Raw genomic sequence first — 20,476 nt, 5'->3', positions numbered from 1 at the left:
GCCCATAAGGGCTTGTTGGGAGCGTGTTTGGAGTATAGTCTGGTATTGCATTATGAGGAAGTGTGGAGGATTCAAGTCAAGGTGGAGAATTGTTATGTGTGCCTCGAATCTTCCTTGAAGGATGTTAGGGTGTTATAGTGGAAGGTCTGACTTCAAATGGACATATTTCATGATCTACTCATTAGATTGAGTTGATTCAAGTTGGAGGTGAAAGCTTGGCACAATAGCTTTCCAACGCCTGGTCATAATCTCATTTTGGATGAGAAATGAGGGAGTTATGACTGTTTTACGAGAAGCTGTCATGCAGCAGGGGAAGTTCGGCCGAATCTGCTGGAGGTTCGGCCGAACCTGCTGGAAGTTCGGCCGAACTCTTTGGTGGTTCGGCCGAACCTGAAGTCAGTAGCTTTGTTTTGGGAGGTTTGCCCGAACTTTGGGTAAGTTCGGCCGAACCTGACCTTGGTTCGGCCGAACCCTTTAAAGGTTCGACCGAACTCTGCTGGTAAACTGTTTTCTTCTCCGCAAGGTTCAATCGACGTGGCCTTTTCTTGTCCCTTAGATTAGTTTGATGTGTAACACTATAAATACCAAATGTAATGAGATTTTAAGAATTAAGAGAGAGAAACACAAGTGAGGTTGAAACCCTAGATCTAAGAATTCTCTCTTCTTCACCTTTGAGAATTCCTCTTTGTAATCCTTTCTCCATTGAAGAGTAATACAAGCTCCAAACCCTCCCTCATGGTGGATGTAGCTCATTGAAGAGTGAACCACCTTAAATCTTTGTGTGTGTTTTAATTTCTTTAATTATTTCTTCTCATTATTCAAACATCAAATTGTCATACAAATCAACATTCAAGCCTAAAAGGTCCTTCATTTATAACAGAAATGATGCATCTATTACGAAACGGAGAAAGTAGTACTTTTGCTCTTCATTTACCTAAAAATGGAGGCGAAAATGCACACCATTCAAACCCATTTTCCTACTCATCTTCGTCAATGAATCAAAGCACATTGAGAATAAAAGCTGCCTGTTATTGACACGATATAATAGAAATACACGGGAAAAAAAGAACAAAAAATGGTGATAAAAACAGAAGAAAGACAATTCACATGTGGACTATTACAATGCTTGAGATTGTTATTACAAACATGTAAGAATTCAACTCAAAGAAGCATATGGAATAAGAGTATGTCATCAAAGTTTCTACATTTCACTGGATTTTGATTTCAACAGAAGAGGTTATACACCTGTTTGAATACTTTGTTCAATTTCAGAGGGCTTATAATACAAAACTTTTCCATATCCACTTGATCAAAGAATACTACCGCCTCAAGGTCTCCACAACGTAGTTTGCGTAAAGATCCCTTCACAAAACAAAACATAGATGTGAGATCATTCTAGACTATGGCAAATACCGCATTGTAGTAACATATTTGACCAATATATAGCAGAATGTGTTCAAGTCTCTAGTAACTTAGTCTTGATTAGCAATTTTGGAAGTCAGAAAAAGACACATGAAAGCTTAAAAACATACTTCCTCCGTCCCTTGTTGGGTGTTACACCCCAAATTTATTTTACGGATGTCAAAAAGACATGAGGTCATACACACCTCTCCTTTCCTTGTTGAGTATCACATCCCAATGGGGTAGTAAGTACTTCGTATATCTTAATCACATACTTATATCAAGTCTATATTATCATTAAAACTTTCCGACACACAACTACTTTAAATCTTTAATTAAGAGATGGATACTGAGCAGAAAATAAAAGTAAAAATAACAATTAATTAGATCTTGGATAGTAAGGAACAAAACATACATGGAGTGTTGGATTGCCTCATGAGCCTTAGTCGACGGCAGAAAATCATCAACTGCAACTTCCTTGTTCTCATTTTTCTTGTCTGAAAAAATTTGTCAAAGAAAAAATAATTTGAAGTACAAGATTCTTGAAAATGCACAGTATATAGATTGATACTGGAAAAATGAGCAGGAATTGAACTGGTGACACTTGGATGCGCTTGTTGTTATGGGATTTGGGAACAAACAAAAAAAAATGTGTAAAGGATACAATCTTCAAAGAAGCGACGAATCTCAGCCAAACGATGTGGTGGGAGCTCCTTGATGTCATTGTAATGACGGTACTCGGGATCATCAGCACAAACAGCAATTATCTTGTCATCTTTCTCCCCCTGAACAAAGAAAGATTAGCAACTTTCTTTAATTTACAAGCAATATTTACTTTAGGATAAACACAAGAACCTGATCAATCATAGGCATCAATCCAATGGCTTTAGCCCGCAAGAAGCATCCTGGAAGAACAGGCTCCTACATGTTTCGAAAAACCATACATTTATGGAAATTTATAAGCCAAGCTCCAAATGTAAGCAGTAAATATAATGACTGAACTTTGCAGAACATGTAACAAGACATGGAAAGTCCATAAAAGGCACAAAATAAAGACATGGAGATGTAAATATGAGAAAAGGACAGATTCATGTGATATTGAATTCACAACAAGGTCAGCAACCCACTATAAACTCGTGAAGACCACAGACATTTGAATTGCATCAAGTAAAACTTGTATGATAAGTCTTTGAGCTGATGGGTTTCAAAGTTTCTCATCAAGACAATGCTAGTTAACAATTGAAATTACAAAACAGTTTTGATCTTATGGACATGGCCACATGACAACACAGCTATATCTCTTTTTGACATTGCCCGATTTTATCTTTTGTCGTTACACTGAAAAGTTGGCACTAAATTGACAGTGAAAGTTCTTAGATATAAAAAACGCAAATATATGTCAGCATATATATTTCATCTAAAAGTACCTGCATGATAACCAAGACATCCATGGGGTCACTGTCTTCACAAAGAGTTCGAGGGATGAATCCATAATTGTGGGGATAGACAACTGATGAATAAAGGATACGATCAACCTGCACGAGAATGGTTTGTGATGTTATAATATTAATCTCAAATGAGCCATAACAAGTGGAAAATATAACCAAGCTCAATTTCACACCTTAATCAAACCCGTCTTTTTGTCTAGTTCATATTTCACCTTGCTTCCTCTAGCTATTTCAATGACCTGCAGGAGACAGAGATGCATGAATGCCTGAACAATATCTTCATACTGAATTAACACTATTTAGGAATTAGGAACATAAATGTACTCTCTGATGCTCCAAATCTTCAATATTGCAAGCTTTAATTTGTATAGATATTAGATATGTTCATCTGGTGGAAACTGCATTCAGGTTTGGTAATTTGAAGGTTGATCAGTACCTTCATACTGATTAACTCTGTTTAAAAACCTAAATGTAATGCTCCAGATCTTCAGTTTTTCAAGCTTTATTTTGGATAGACATGTTCATGCAGTGAAAAGTGAAAACTGCAACTAAGCTTGGTACTTAAGCAGATACTGCCCAGGAGATAAAAGCCAATAAATCTTAAATTTTGATGACTGAAAGTTGAGTAAAAGCAAAGCCACTACAGGTTTCTATTGCTATTGAAGGAACCACGGCGCGCTGTAAGGAATGATAAAGATTTTCTAGCATGAAAATCTGATTAAAGAAGACGTGTGTCAATCAATGAAAACATTATTGAAAATTTCCATGGGATTTATGTAAATACTTAAGATAAGAAGTTGAACTTGTCCCAATTTGATAACCTTTCTATAATCCACTGTTTCCAGAAGAAAAGAAACCTATTTCATGCATAGTCATAAAGATTTATATGATACTGTTTCATCAAACATTAGTTATATAACAGAGGGCCTTTTGTTGCTTTCTTTTTCTTATGTTTAGTTTTTAACCACGAACTGGGAAAACAAGCTGATGGTATCCCATGAATATATATGTCAAGGATAAATTCAAATTTAGGATTGTTAAAAAAAGTTCTTCTGAAAACAACAGAATAAATCAAATTTATCTGTCCTGTGCGGCTGTGCTTGGGTTGCTTAGCAAGCAATGAGGAAACAAGAATATTCATAAGAGGCTAAGTGAGTAAGTGCCAATACACTAAGCAAACAGTTGGACAATCACAAAGCCTACAAGTAATGGGAAATCTTTAGAGAAAAGGAGAAAAGAAAGATGCAAACACTAAAAGCGAAAAAGGCACATAAGTGGAGCTTATAAAGATCCTGCTATAACATTTGCTCTCCTTTTGAAGGAAGGTATATGCTTATGCACATTCTTCAGCAATTTGCATATCCATTAATAGAGAAAGTCAATCATGTGCCACAACATCTAATTAACTTTTTTTACAACTTGCTTAAGTGTTAAGATAGTAGCTGATACAAATGACAGCATCAGTTTTTCTTTTCTTTTTTCCAGGAATGACTATTTCGAAAATGCAGTGCAGACTGAAACAGGCAGTCACTTAAGAGTAACTTCCATAATGACTAATTTTCTATTTTCTTTGGTTCCAACATTAATCTAAATAATGTTCCTCCAATCTTCATCATGACTTTTGTCTCGGGAGCATATATTCAACATCAACAACAATATTTCCCAAAAATATTTTGAAGACATTCTATCCTAATTAGCCTGTTAGGTAAGGCAAGGTCAATGTAACCCTTGGGATCTTATCAATTGTACCTCTCAACACCAATATTCACAATTTCACATCAGCCTCAATATCATCCAAATGCCTCTAAACAGGTCCATCCTATGCGGGGTAAGGGGATGTCAAATGTAAGTTTTAACTCGTTATCTAATATGCAACGACTACATCATTTTACAATAAATATAGTATATGCATATACCCAAATTTTTTACAGGAATGACATCTCGTGTCAAAAAACAGAAACAAAAAGAACCAATATACAAAGGAAATTGAGTATTGGCATGTTAAATGATAGTTGAGAGTTCTTACACAGTTGAAAATCACAGGAGCTCCAGGACCTACATAAGCACCAACAACAAAAAAACAAGAACAAAGAACTTAACGAAAGGAACACATAACTAAATGGACAGTTCAAACATCCAAAACATAACATGACGATCAAATGACCATATGGAACAATAATATACCTATCTCCAGATCATGCCAAGGGTGTGCAGCAACTGATCTACGGGTCATGGATGAAAGAATCCTCTCATTCAATTGCGGATGCCTGGAGTACTTGTATGTCGAATTCTCAACCTCCTTTGTCTCAGTCTTAGTTTCAGTCTTAGTCTCAGTATCAATGGTAGAAACCATGTTTTGAAACTGCAGATAGGAACCTCACTTGTTATTGAGCTCCATCAACATTTAAATAACAACAACAACCAATGTGCAACACTGCAACTAAAACAAGGCTACCCTTCTAGCAACAAAACTGGACCTTAGATGTCTAAATTTTCATAACAAAAATACCTTAAATTCTTACAATATTTATAATTTATTAATCAAATGTTGAGATTAAAAATATATGAGTAGTAGTATAGAACTACAACTTGCAACTAAATAAACCAAATGTTAAATGACACCTCAATCATGTGGACATAAACTAGATTCTCTCAAGTCCTTAAAATATTTTATTCTAAACTTGAGTTTTAAACTAGTGTTTTAAGCTGTAGGGCTTTATTCTAATGAATTTTTCTCATTCTTTGTTAAAGGCAAGAAGAAATTTACTTTCGATTTCTAAAAGATTGTCGATCAAATTTCACTTTATTTAATACGGTGAGCGGGAAAGTAACATTTTAAGGTAAGTAGGACACTCACAACAACTAAAAATCAATATGGGACGATCTTTTAGGGGTAGGGTGTGTAGTTGGTACTTTGTAGCATAATTACCCTAACGAGTGGGACGTAGACCTGTCAAAACCGACTAGAACACAGTATCTTGATTCGATTCGATCTAAATTCTAAACCTAAATTAAAGTAACCCAAATTAGACCCTCGTCCTTAATTTAGCCGACCCGAGTCAACCCGACCCAAAGATTAAATCAATTAAACTATAAGTAAGAGTATTTGTCTAAATTGATTTTTTTTTTTATGATAGAACAATCTGACAACAGACACAAATTCGAGCCGACCGACACGAAATTAAATTGAATAACTCGCCACTAGAAATGACAAATGCCAAATCGAAACTACTAAAAAATTAGCCCAAGAAGTTCAAAATGAGTTGCAAAAATCAAACAAATTAACTCAAGAACAAAATCAAACAACACAGCTGAATCAATGAATCATCATACCAGCAAGAAGAAACAAAAATCGACTAGTTTCGAAGAAAATTGAAGCAAAAATACAAAAACAAAATTACCTGTGAATGAGAAGAGGAAGATGTTTGAGAGAGAGAGAGAAAGAAGCTCAGATCTCGAAATGTTGCAGATCGCTTGGTATATAAGCTTGAAAAAAAGGAAGAATGGAGAGAGAGAAAAAGGAGAAAGGAAGAGAAATGACTGTGAGCTCAAGCAAAGGAAAGCTGGGAAGAAGGAGAAAGAGCAACGCGTTCCCGCTCTCTGTCACTTTCACTGCTATTTTAAGCCAAACTTGATACTTTTATTATGGAAAAATATTCCACCTCTTAAATTAGTATTTTCGTGATATTATTTCTCATGATATTTGTCCTTTTACTACTAATACTTTTTTATACTTTTTTTTATTAAATAAATACTTATTTATACTTGGTATAAATCATAGATACTCCCTCCGTCTCTTTTTGTTTTTTACGTTTGGTATTTTGCACGCGTTTTAACGACTAATTAATGTGCATTGAGATTCTTCTTAGTTTTTATGTAAACGAGGAAAGTTACGTTTATTTATAATGTTTTCACTCTTATCAAAATTCTGATATTGGGAAAATGAGAAAAAGTTAATGTCATAATGGAAAAGTGTGAGAGATTAAATGTTCCTATGGATTTAATTGGTTAAAATAATAATTGGACACAAATTTTGATAGAATATTAAATCATTTATGTGATAATATAAAATGAAATGTAAAGAACATTTTGAAACACCCAAAAAGGAAAAAGTAAAAAACAAAAAGAGACGGATGGAGTATCTCTTTGGTGGGGGTTACTTCCGTTCCTAAATATTCGCAACATTTATGTTTGTGTCGGTTAAGAAAAACTTAATTTTAGGGTAGTAAATGAAAATAAATAATGTAACTTACAAGTTACAAGTGTGGTTAATGTAAATATGTTTAATGGATTGTGGAGGAGATCAATAATACTTCTCCTTCGTATTTCCTATGTTTTCTTTTAGCTGTTCCATTTTAATTAGATATGTTTTTCAACGCACGTATGGCTTTGAATATAAAAATTTAAATTATATGTTGGTAGAAATTATAAAAGGTTATGTATTGAAATATACGTTGAGAGAAATCTTTAAAGAAATGACAATGTTCTTTATTATTCATATAATAAACATAGGCCAGAGATGATCACGCGAATAGTACCAAAAATCATATGGTACAACTAAAAAACAGAGGATTCAAATGAAGAATGCGATTAGGGTTAGCGGAAAAGAGAAAAAAAATTCAAAATAGGATGTACTCCAATTAAGTTTAAAAGCTAAAGAAGTAGGTTTTAGAAACAGAATGAGTATGTAATGACACTCCCTCTATTTCGATTAGGTATGTACCATATGGTTATCTATTTTAAGTTGTGTTCGATTAGGCATGGTTATCTATTTTAAATTATGTGTATATTGAATAGGACAATCTTTCTAAGAAAGTAAATGTATCACGTATCACAAATGCGCTTTTTAAGGAACGCTTTTTTTTATATATATGTATATAAAAATTCGAACATTCTTATCTTTTAATTATAAACACCACAATATATTCAAAGCGGGAACGCGTTCCTAAATGTTATTTAGATTCATTATAAATTAACACAAGAATTATGGGAAGCGAGACATTGAAAGGCAACATGTAACAAAAGCATGAAATTGAGCCAATTAATGACGGAATTTAAAAAAAAAAAGTTTATCAAAATAGGAATATATATAATTAGGGGTGTGCACGGTCCGGTCCGGACCGAAAATTAGACCGGAATTGGACCGGAGTAATAGATTCCATCCGTTTTTTCAATAAGTATAATATCTGATAATGCGTGGAGCTTAAGAAACTTATGATCTCCGGCTTCCAATACAGTAGATAATAAGAAAATATATTTTGGTTATTTTGGTTGAATAAATGACAGAGGAGTAAAATAATATTGTTGCTGTACGTAATGTTAGGATTGATTCTCGAGAAAATGCGGATAAAAAAAGAGAGATTCTGTTATGGGGTGCAGTGGGGGGCATTTTGCATGTATGTCAATTGTCAAGTATCAAGTATGTGATTGAAATTCCCAGTTGAAGAATTAACGGCAACGTAAGCACCAATGGATGTTGATATTGGCCCAGCAGTTGGAGAATCACTCACTACGTTATCATCATTTATCTAGCATCGACTATGAATGATATTCATACCCGAATATCGTTAAAATACTTCTTCGTCAAGGTTACGTTTTTTTTCTTTTTATACGTTACTTTTTCCAAAAAATATACTACTCCGTATATTAAAGCACACCGATAGAGTATAATAAAATTAATATTGAGGGCTTTAACCACCAGCTTATACGATTGAGTACACATATTCTTATTTAAAGGCGATGTACAATAAATATTGTAAATCGGGGTAACAGTTAAGTCAAATTGTTTAAAAGTTACATCGAATTATATTTTTAGTAATAAAATATTTCAATTTAATAAAAATTACCCCTTCAAAATCACTAATAATGCACTTCTATAAAAACAATTATGTAACCCTTTAAAATATTTATCCATCAAAAAAAATTATCATATATTACCTCCATTTTAATAGTGATCTTTATAGTTACTACATGCAATATTAAGATAAAAATGTGGGTACATATAATAAAATATGGATAAAGTAAGAGAAACGTTTAAAAAGGTGAGTGGGTGTAAGAAAATAAATGAATAAAGCATGAGACTGAAAATTGTAAATTTTGTGGGGTAAGAGGGTAAGGTAGTAAATATCCCATGTCCAAAACTAAAATAATACACAATGTAATGAACATTACTAAAACGGAAAGTGTAAAGGTGATGCTCCTAGGGTAGTTTCTACGTATTTTTCTAGGTTATTTTCCTATTTTTAATCTATTTTTATCATTTTTATCCTTTATTTCTTTTATTTTATATTTTGTAGCTTAAATAGCGTAATTAGTGGGTTTTCTTAGTTTTTAGGTCTCAATTTAGTATTTTATTTGTTTTACTTATTTTAATAATTTTATAGTTAATTTAACTTAGTTTTCGTAATTAATTTATATTTCTATTTCATTTTAGTAACTCTTATTTTCATTATTCTTTTCGTTTTATTTTTATATTTCTCGTTCTCCCCTCGTCTTTTTATTTTATTTTATTTGTGTAGGTATACATGTTTGGAGGCGCGGATTTCTAAGGTTTGCTTTATTTTATTATCTAATCAAACCCGAAAAAAGGAGAAAAAAGAGAGAGAGAAGTATGCACCACCATGCACGGCCTAACGGCGGCACGAGGATGAGGGACTCAGCGGCGGGCGGCGGTGTCATGCGGTGGATGCTAGTTGTCGTGGTGCTACTGCTGCCTCGGGCGGAGCTGGGTGCACAAAGTCGTCGAGAGGGGAAGATATAAATATATATGGAGTATATATTTATCCATCAACTACTTCAACTTTCACTACCCTTATCAATAAGGCAAAAATACAATCACTAGGAATAAATAACATATGTCGTATATATACAAGTGTAGGCAAATAAGCGAGAAGATTGCTTCAAGAGAATGCTATACAACCACTTAAAGCATTTTGGAGAATATTTTTTTGAACTAAAGTATTTTTTCTATTTATTTGTGTATGCTTCATTTCTGGAGTGAGGAGAGGACATACATTTTTTTTTCCGATTTTTTTAATTGAAACGAAAAACAAACACGAACACATATGTAAAAACATGGTACATTTACGGAGTGAACTTCAACACGACTTCTTGAGATGCTTAGAAGCTACCTTACTTCCATCATGAATAAAGCGTTCAAGGATTGGGGTATCAAAGAAAGGCTTATAGCTTGTGTTTGGGAGTAGAGTTGGGTGGGGTTCAACATGGGTATGAAAAGGATGTATTCAAGAAGGGTTTGTGTTTAGGAACAACATGATACGAAAAATGGCCTCCATCCTAAATCAACATGTAGTTAATAAAGACAAGTGCATATAAAGAGAAATAGAACAAATCCAAGTTTCATGAATCGTGGGAAGATGGGGGAATTATACTTTACACCACAATGACGCTTGAGAGATACTTTTGTGTGAGACTCGATCGAGAAAACTAGACTAATATAGGAAGACAAAACATTTGATTTTTGAAAATCTATGCTTTTGTAGGAACATTTCGAAGTCACGTATACAAAAGTACAAGAATCATTCAATCATGCATCACCATAATGTACAACAGACCTGTCAAAAATCGACCCGACCCGAAAACCGACCCGAACCCGACCCGAAAATACTGGGTCCTGAACAAGATTTTGTGACCCGTAACCCGATTTTATCCGAACCCGAGCAACCCGAAAAGTAATGGGTCAAAACCCGACCGAACCCGTTTTGGACCCGACCGATTGAAAATCGTTGTATTTATAGTAATAAATGCGATTATGAGAAAATTTAAGCATAATAAACACGCTGTTTTTACTATTATTGTGTGTAATATGATTTTAATTTGAATTATACGCCCTTTTATGGTTGAATTTGACTAAATATAAACTTGTGTAGGAAAATTTGTTAATTTGTGCCCATATTTTGTATATTTATCACCTAAATTAATGAAAATATAATGCGCGTTTTAAAATCTCTCAACCCGTTGGGTTGACCCGAACCCGAAAGTTCTGGGTCTTGAACAAGCATTTGTAAACCCGAACCCGAAAGTGACCGACCCGATCTAACCCGAACCCGAAAATAATTTTTTACAACCCGACCCGACCGACCCGTTTGACGGGTGGCATTTTATAGCAAGAGATAAGAATCCAAACATAAAACACTTCATCCTTATAACTTTGAGAATTCCTAAGGAGCTATAACAAAAGATTAATATACAAAATGATGCAACTAATGCAAGGGTTAGTACCTAATATGCAAAAACAATGCAAAGACTACGAAAAGAAATAAGAAAAAGAAAGAAATAAACTAGATGCAACCTACATGCAAAGAAAACTATCAAAGAAAAAATAAGAAAATACTACATAAAAAGAAAATATTATATAAAAACACCCCTAAGCTAAACTGATCACATCGTCCTGATGTGGTTTAGCCGGGTGGTGGAGAGAGACGTACCTCACCAAGGGTAACCATCTAGCATCTCGTCTTTCAAAGTTTCAAGGAACTCGAGGTCACTGTCATTATATCATCATCATTCTCAACATTAGTCCTTGGTGGATTGCGGATCAACCCCTCCTTCTTGCCTCCTTGAGCCAAAGGGGCCCAAGGACCTTGCTCCGTCCTTCACTTTTCTCGGCAGACCTTTCTTCCCACTTTCCTTAACCTTCCCCTTTCCCTTTCAATCCTTCTCACTCTCTTGGTCCTCACGAGCCACGACCACTTTATCCTTTCCTCGGCTTGTGAGTGATGGCCGCTCAAGGTTGGGGGTGATCAAGCCCCTCAACGCAGCTTGTGCTGAAACGACGTGCTTCACCTCTTTCACTCCCTCTCCTCCGTAGGAGCTCATCATCATATTGATCCTTGTAGAGGATCTTAGTGTCCATCATCCAAAAATAATGCTTTTCCGGAGAGGAGGTAGACATGGGTGCACTAGGAGATGATTTCTCATACTCCAATCCTTGAATGAGTGGGGAGAAGTTGCGACTGTCGAAGATGCTTGTGCGGTCTTGATTAGGGAGTGAGAAGTACGACGATGAGTCTACCAAACATGTAAACCATCCATGTGAATCAGTGGCGATGTAACCTACTTCTTGGAGTGTTTCCAAGTCGAGGGTTTGGATCGGGAAAACATCATATTCGTCATGGAGAACACAAAAATGGTGGGCTAGATGAGAAACCAATCCACTTAAGGGCTATTCTGTGGCGGTTAGGATCACTTTGAAATTTTAGTACATGGTTGATTAGCTAAGACATATTGTCGGGAGGTGGATGAGTGGCTTTGCCACAGACTCTTTTTAGCATATCGTAGAGGTAGTAGAGGTCTTCGGCTTGCACCGTGTCTCTATCTACCCATCAGATAAGGAATGTGGTGGATAAGATTTTGAAGGCTATGCTGAGTGGCGTGTTGTAGATTTTTGTGGATTTTTATCTTCCGTGGTAGTATTTCTCTTGGACGGTAATGGAGCTATTAACTGGACGCAAACCCTTGGATCATACTATTTATTTGTTTGCCTCGTGAATAGATAAACATGTGTTTGTTATAACCCCAAGGCTGAGTGAAGACAAAATTAGCAGTTTGTTGATCTTAGATTCAAGGGTTACCCTGCAAAAGGAGTGGCTAAGGTACTTAGCAGTTTAAACTCTAGATAAATTGTCTGATCCGTCTTCCTCCAAACCAACATACATTATGAGCTTATTATCATATTTTCGTTTGTTTTGCAGCGTAATGGTCAAAACATTTTTGCGGTTGGAGCTACCTCATATGTGGTCAGTTCATTTAAAATCGATTACTATATGTCTTTCTAGAGTTCCAGTGACATTATTGTGCAAAAGATCAGTAAACTTTGACCATTTTACAAACTGAAGCCAAGCTCTATCCTTTGAAGAGCCTGAAGATCCTAAAAATTCCATAACACAATCGCGGTGAGTTATTAATACTTCTTAAGAATCTATCTCTTCTTTTCACATTGTCTCGTTTGTTCTAATTTTTATGAGCTTATACTACTAGCCTACTAGCTCAATTGGTAGAGCATTGTGCAAATGCAGAGATAGGGATGACAATTGATCGGATTCGGGCCGGATGAAACTTCACCCGCATCCATCCGTTTATCAATCCGCTCCACCCGCATCCATCCGTCACCCGCTTAACCCGTCATCCGTATCCACCCATCCATCATTCGCGGATGAAGCGGGTGGATCGGATGACTAACAGATGAATGTTTTATATATATTTTTTTTTTAAATCAACACCAATATATATTTATTTTTATCAATAAAAATTATTTTGTATAATAAAAGTTACAAAAATAAGAACAATTGGTTTGGAAAAAAAAAATTGCAACAAGAAATTAAATTATTTTCTTAAATATTTAACATTTTGATTAAAATTTTTGAAGAAAAATATATTAAATGGGTGGATGGATGATAACGGATGGAGCAATCATCATCCATATCCGACCCGATCCGTCACCCGCTTCATCCGTCACCCGCATCTCTGTTAGGTTATGATACATATGACAATTCATAAATCATGCGGAAAAACCATAAACCCAGGAATACATATTATTTACACATAATCATTTAGCATAGATTAGATGCATACTCTTTGTTGCGTGCCTTCCCTAGCTGCGCCCGAACCGAACAAGAACAAGTCTTTAGGACTCCAAGTGTCGTCCCTCCGTAGATAGTCCACAGCACGTCCGGATCCGCCTTAAGATTGACCAACTAGAATCGCCCTTAAGGTACTATTATTTTCGGCACTTTATAGGCAAATGTGTGACTGAATTTTTCTCTCAAAAACTCACTTTGAATACTTTGAAACTTGTGTTATAAATTGTGAGCCCTAGCCTCATATTTATAGCGGTATGGAAAGGGAATCGTAATCCTATTCAGATACAAATTAATCAAACCTAGAATCTTACAAGAACTCTAATTTAATTAATTTATCAAATAGAATTAGGAATTTAATCATTAACCGAACTCTGCATGTTTTAGGAAACGTGCACGAACACAAACACTTGCACACACACGCACGACAGCCACGATGGGCCTCATGCGTGCGCGCGAGCAGCAGCCCACTCAGCGCCCGCGCGCGCTGCGCGCTGCGCGCGCTGTGCGCGCTGTGCGCTGCGCGTGCTGTGCGCGCTGTGCGCGCTGCGCGCTGCGCGCAGCCTGCTGGGCCTGGCCTTGCTGTTTGTGCGGCGCGCTTGGCTTGCTGGGCGATGGCCTGGCTTCGTGCTGGGCCTCGTCCGGCAGGCCTCGTCCGATGCTTATTCGTACGATGCGCTTCCGATTAAATTTCCGATTCCGGAATTCATTTCCGATACGAACAATATTTAATATTTCCGATTCCGGAATTAATTTCCGTTTCGAACAAATATTTAATATTTCCGTTTCCGGAATTATTTTCCGATTCCGGTAATATTTCCGATTCTGACAATATTTCCGTTTCCGGCAATATTTCCGATTCTGGCAATATTTCCATTTCCGATAATATTTTCCGATACGTACCATGTTTCCGTTTCCGGCAACATCTACGACTTGGATAATATTTATATTTCCGATACGATCCATATTTCCGTTTTCGGCAATATCATCGTTTCCGGAGTATTCATTTCTTGCCTGTGACGATCTCAGCTCCCACTGAAACCAAGATCCGTCGATTCCGAATATTCATAGATAGAGTATCTAATGCCATTAGATACTTGATCCGTTTACGTACTATTTGTGTGACCCTACGGGTTCAGTCAAGAGTAAGCTGTGGATTAATATCATTAATTCCACTTGAACTGAAGCGGCCTCTAGCTAGGCATTCAGCTCACTTGATCTCACAGAATTATTAACTTGTTAATTAATACTGAACCGCATTTATTAGACTTAACATAGAATGCATACTTGGACCAAGGGCATTATTTCCTTCAGTCTCCCACTTGTCCTTAGGGACAAGTGTGCATTTCCTAATTCCTTTGTCGCTCGATGCTTGCTCTTGAACATAAGGTAAGAGTTGTCATCCTTATTACGTCCAGAGGTGTTCCTCGGTTTCAGAGTTCAACTGATCAAATAAACAGATAATCATAGCCTATGATTCATCCGAGCACGGCCATGCATTTCACAGTTTCTAGCTCTCCGAGTGGCCTTGTACAACTTTTAAGCATCTCATCCCGATTTATGGGAGGACAATCCCAATCTTGCGATCTTGAGATTAGACTTCGTTTGATAGGTGATTACCTGAGCGTTGCCTTTATAGCCTCCTTTTACGGTGCGACGGTTGGTCAACGTCAAAGCAATCAGTTCTCAAACAAGTAATCTCAAATCACTCAGGTATTGAGGATTTAGTGTCTAATAATTTAATGAAATTTACTTATGACAGACTTTCATCTCTTACAGTAAAGTTTCATAGGTCTTGTCCGATACTAATCTTCCCAAAGTAAGTATCTATGCAAATGATTATGACATTGCCATGTCCACATAGTTCAAGAAACAGAACTACTAGTCATCTTGCATTCTAATCGTCTAACGTTTTCTATGCGTCCAATTTTATAGAAAACTCCGACTAGGGACCATTTTCAACCTTTGACATTCAAGTTCACTTGATAGACATTTCTTAGTCACAGGACTGGTCCTGACAGTCTATCTTGAATATTTCGTCAAATTTGAAGGGACTCATCATTTAATACTAAACCAAGATTAAATGGAATATGAAAATACATTTCATATATGATAAATGTTCAACCCCAATGTTTTACAACCATGGGCCTCAAACCCATTTTCTAAAACAATTCATGGAATTCAAAGCTATGCTTGATTTCCAGTGCGACAATGTGAGTGTTGCTTCTCACTTGTTGCATAGGTTTAGTTATCATGCTTTGCCAATCTTAACATCCTTTTCATCGAATGTTCTTTGAGATATGATGATAAGATCTTTTCGAGTTTGTTTATTATGTGATCTAGTCTTTCTTACTACATTAGTGGTTCTACGCATTTTGCAATGAAGAACCATTAAGTTAGCAGACGTTTTTCTTGCTTCAAGAGTGGTTCCACGCATTTTTCAATGAAGAACCATCAAGCCAGCAGATAGGTGATCTACCAGTTCAGTGAAGAACTTTAAACAACCCTGTTTTATTGCTTCTTAGGCAATAATTACTTTTACTTCAACTGCATAGGTTGCTAGTGATGCTTTGTTTGGATTTACCTATCCAAGCAGTTCATAGATATGTGGAAGACTCTCCAACTATATCTTAGAACATAGAAATTAATATTTTAATTTCCCACGCAACAACTCATGGTCTCCAATCCATGTTGCCATTTCAAAACACGATGCTCTATAGCTCGTCCTTATCAATGGTTAACTCCAAAGGGTCTTGCTTGATCCTTTGCCAGTGTTTATGCGTGTAGCATCAATATTAAGCGTATCTTTATTTCCTTGAATCAAGAACTATTCCTATGTACCTTTTCAAGTACCATAAGTATTCTTGGTCTCAATCTAGTTGATCTTCACTTAGATCAATAGAGATTGGTATATGTTCGTCATGCCTAAAGTCATACGATACGTTTTTGGCGATCCTCATATTATATCATACATGATAAATTCTTTTGCAGAATAATTCCCAATTGAATTCTATTCATGTAACTTTAGCTCATTCAATTTTAGTAGATACTGAATCCAGCTAAATTCTTTGACATATAATATAGGTTAAGAATCTCATTTAGACTCTTTGATGTTTAACTTAGTAAATGCTTATACATAGTTCAAACATTCTTTACTTAGTTTTATTCACATGGGTCGAATATCTCCAATGGAGACTTTCGTGTTTGATTTAGTAAACGCCATTACTTAATCTAAAACAATATTATAAGATCTTTGTAAATAGATCTTAATACCCAATATGTACTAAGTTTCGCCATGGTCCATCATTGATGAATAATTTCAAATCTAAGTCATTAGCATTTGAATGTTATTTCACAATAGAGAGATATGTGTGTGATACACATAGGACCAAATAAGTTTTTATGTACTCCCACTAAACTTCTTATACATCTATAAGAATCATGTACATTTTATGAAACTAAAATACTTATTAGCTTCACTAAAATACAGTTCCAACTCCCAATTGCTTGCTTAAATCTGTACTTAGATTTTATAAGCTAGCTTTCTCTTTCAAGCATTTATTTGGATCCACAAATCCTATGACATACCATGTACATAGTTTATTCCAACATTTGATTGAGGAATACGTTTTGTCATCCAATTGCTATATGTACCAATATGCAATCATTGCTTGAATTATAGACTTGAGCATTACGATTATGCATGAGGTTTCAACACAATTTACACCATGAATTTGCTTGTAACCTTTAGCAACTAATCTAGCTTTGTGTGTGAACACAATTCCATGTTTGATGGTTTTTATCCTTAAAACAAACTTGCAACCAATAGGTGTGAACCCATTCTTGCAAATCAACAAAATTTCAATTTTGTCATCAAAACATTGAGTATGTTTTATGGCCTTTAACCAATTAAAACATTTGAGTCTATATATGGCCTCTAACCATTTTAGGGAATCTAGGTTTCGTCATAGCTTTCTTACAAGTCACAAACTCATTAATCTACATGATAATAGTTTGACTGCAAGTTGTAGGTTTCTTCACTATTTAATAGAAGAATCTCATAGTTTCATTGACCTGATCTCTATGTTTTTTTTTACTATCTAATAGAAGAATCTCATAGTTTCAGTGACTTGAATTCTATGCCTACTTGGGTATAGAACATCAAACATTAGAATATCAATAGCCACTTAAAGTCCTTTGAATATTCTGTTCTCCTTGAAGCACTTGTAAAGTCTTCTAAGAGATATCTATTCTTTAAAGCCACTTCTAAAGTCCTTAAAGAATAAGTTCGGATTTTCTGAAGCACTTCGAAAAGCCTCCGGAATGTCCGTTTATGTTTGTTGTTCGCCTCGAAAACTTTCGAGGTCTATTTTCTCCCACTTGTCATTTTGGAAACGAATCTCCAAAAGGACATTATTTCGAGCAAACAAACATTATGTTCTCAAAAATTCGTGGTAGAAACAATACCCTTGTGTCTCATTTGAATAAATCACAATGAAACATATATCTATACTTGGACCTTAGTTTGTTGAATAACAAACACTAAGCTCCCACTGAGTTTAAGAACTCTTTAGATATATTATGAAAAGATATTCTGAAATTACTTTTCAATAGCTTTGACGAATTTGGTTTAGTTTGGTAGTTGAGCATTTTGTTTTAGAAATTATAGGAAAAGTCTTTATGATTCATCATTGATCGAATCAAGTACTAATTGACTTCGATTATTCCAACTAAGATATGCCATATCTTATGGACCTAGATTGTGAAATTACAACACACAATCATTGATGATCATATTTGGTCTCAAGTAATCATCAACATGATCTAACCTAGATCTTTATGATTTCTTGCCAAGTGGATTTTATACTTCTGAATCTTTGAACTAGCCAAACAGATTCAACTTATATCACATTTGAGTAAATAAACCTATATTCACTCAAATCCATGTGAAATAATAAAGTCATAAAATCTTTCTTTAGCTTTGAACTCCATTGTCTAGGCGTTCTAACAATAGTTCATATCTTTTGTTACTTTCAACAAGTAAGACTAGTTGTCTTAAAATGATCTAGAAATCAATCAACTTTCAGAAGTCCATCAAAATAGAGCTTATGAATGTTAACTTGTTGATATGGTCTAAGCAACAATGCCAAAGATTTGTGGAACTCAAATCAAGGGGTTGATTTGAACCTAGTAAAGTTCTTTAAAGAGTTGTTTGTTTTAATCAAGCATATTGACTCAACCTGTAATTGACCATTTCATTCAAATAAACAAACAAACATTGTTTTTGTTTTTCTTTGAATGTGAGTCTTTCTGTGTTTGAAGCAGAAATTTAGGTATGCTGATTTTGGAACAAAATAGCCATTAAGTTCCAGCCTTTGAAAGGACTTAAAACAAACTTAGATGACCCTACAATTAATGTAGCATTGCCATGCTTCATTTCCCACTTGTAGGTCATTAGTGTATCCTAGCTTCCATTGTTTGAGTTATTACCAAAGTAAGAACCTCAAGCGGTATATGATACCAAGGAAGTTTGATTGCTAGGTCACTTCTCTTTAAACATAAACTTATAGGTAGAAACGGAATCGTAAATTCCTTTCATTGTTCCTCGTTTTCCTATTTCTTGTACCCTTTCTTATAGTCTTAAGAATTGAATTCTTTAGTGTTGACTTTTATACTTTGTTAGACATGTCCAATGTCACCAACAAGGTTCTTTACCATTTATGTTGAATATTTTGTTTCAACTAGATGATCTTACCAGAAGCTTCTAAAGTTCTTTAAGCATCGATCTATTCGAATGTCTAGGGACTAGACTCATTCGAGAATTAAATGGACAGAGATATTAGGTTGTTAACCATTGGTAAAGCTGAGCGTATTAAACTCAATGCTTTATGATCTCAAAACTACAGTGTATTTTGAATTCACAAGCACCAATTGGTTTGCCATTCGATTTTGATACTCGAAAACAACCATAAAAGTCGATATAAGAAACGTACATTTTAAATTGCTCACTTTCTCTCATTTCCGTGAATCGTTCTTGGATTCACTACCAATCGAGGAAATTTACTGTTACCTTTCAAAAAGGATTTATTGCAGTGCAAGATATTTAATTATAAACAATAATTAAAACATACATTGAAGCATGCAAAGTCTAAACATTTATCATGAATAATAACTTGAAATTAAAGCAACCATGCAATTCAAACAAGTTATTAGCATTTTATTCGATTTTATTGTTCCGGCAGGTGTGAATAAAATGATTCCAAGATCCTAAAATCATTGAAGAATTAAGCACAGTTTGTCGACTTAATCCTAGAACATCTTAGGTAAGCAAAAGCCTTTTGCTAATAGTCTAGAAACTACTCTTGGTTGATAGGTACGTCTAAGAACTTGTTAGGTAAACCTATCGATTTTGCCACGACATAAAAGGACTCCTTACTTATATCGTTGAGTTTCACCAAAACTAACATGTACTCACAATTATTTGTGTACCTTGCCCCTTTAGGACCAATAAGTAACACCTCGCTGAGCGAAAACTATTACTAGATTGATGTAAAGGATATCCAAGCAAGTGTATATTTTGGCATGGCACCTTTTAACTCAATTTTTAAGTTTGGAACTTAAGGCTCTTACTATGTTGGTTAGATTTTAAGTGAACTAAAATCCTTAATCATGCAACATAATCAAGCTTTTGATCTCATGCATTTTAAGACATATTTAAAACAATAAATAACTTAAAACATGCATAAGATATTTGTGATCTAGTATGGCCCGACTTCATCTTGAAGCTTTGACTTCAAAGTCCGTCTTGAAAATCTCCGTGGGAGGCACCATTTTCTTCAAATAGGATAAGCTATAACTAATTACAACTATTTGATGGTTCGCAGACCATATTTGAATTGAAAAATAACTTTGGTACTTTAGACCAATTACATTCAAATTAATGGTACGCAGACCATATTTTCTATCCTATTTGGGCCATACTAGTCACTTCATAACCTGCAAAACAGTACATATACAATATATACCATT

At 35.2% G+C, this 20,476-nt stretch overlaps 1 protein-coding gene across 1 annotated transcript; it reads right to left on the bottom strand.

Moving 5' to 3' along the window:
• Nucleotides 1-1,094: 1,094 nt before the first annotated feature.
• LOC110786693 (soluble inorganic pyrophosphatase 4) lies at nucleotides 1,095-6,472 on the bottom strand. The gene is made up of 9 exons (XM_021991261.2): nucleotides 6,251-6,472; nucleotides 5,034-5,211; nucleotides 4,876-4,904; nucleotides 3,023-3,088; nucleotides 2,829-2,936; nucleotides 2,257-2,322; nucleotides 2,066-2,186; nucleotides 1,817-1,898; nucleotides 1,095-1,362 (listed from the first exon to the last, which is right to left on the bottom strand). The coding sequence occupies exons 2-9, from the start codon at nucleotides 5,200-5,202 to the stop codon at nucleotides 1,320-1,322; spliced, it is 684 nt and encodes a 227-aa protein (XP_021846953.1). The 5' UTR covers nucleotides 5,203-5,211; nucleotides 6,251-6,472; the 3' UTR covers nucleotides 1,095-1,319.
• Nucleotides 6,473-20,476: the final 14,004 nt, after the last annotated feature.

Source organism: Spinacia oleracea, chromosome 1, assembly GCF_020520425.1.
Source record: "Spinacia oleracea cultivar Varoflay chromosome 1, BTI_SOV_V1, whole genome shotgun sequence".
In the NCBI taxonomy this organism is placed as follows: Eukaryota; Viridiplantae; Streptophyta; class Magnoliopsida; order Caryophyllales; family Amaranthaceae; genus Spinacia; species Spinacia oleracea.
This window is presented reverse-complemented; position numbering and strand designations above follow the sequence as displayed.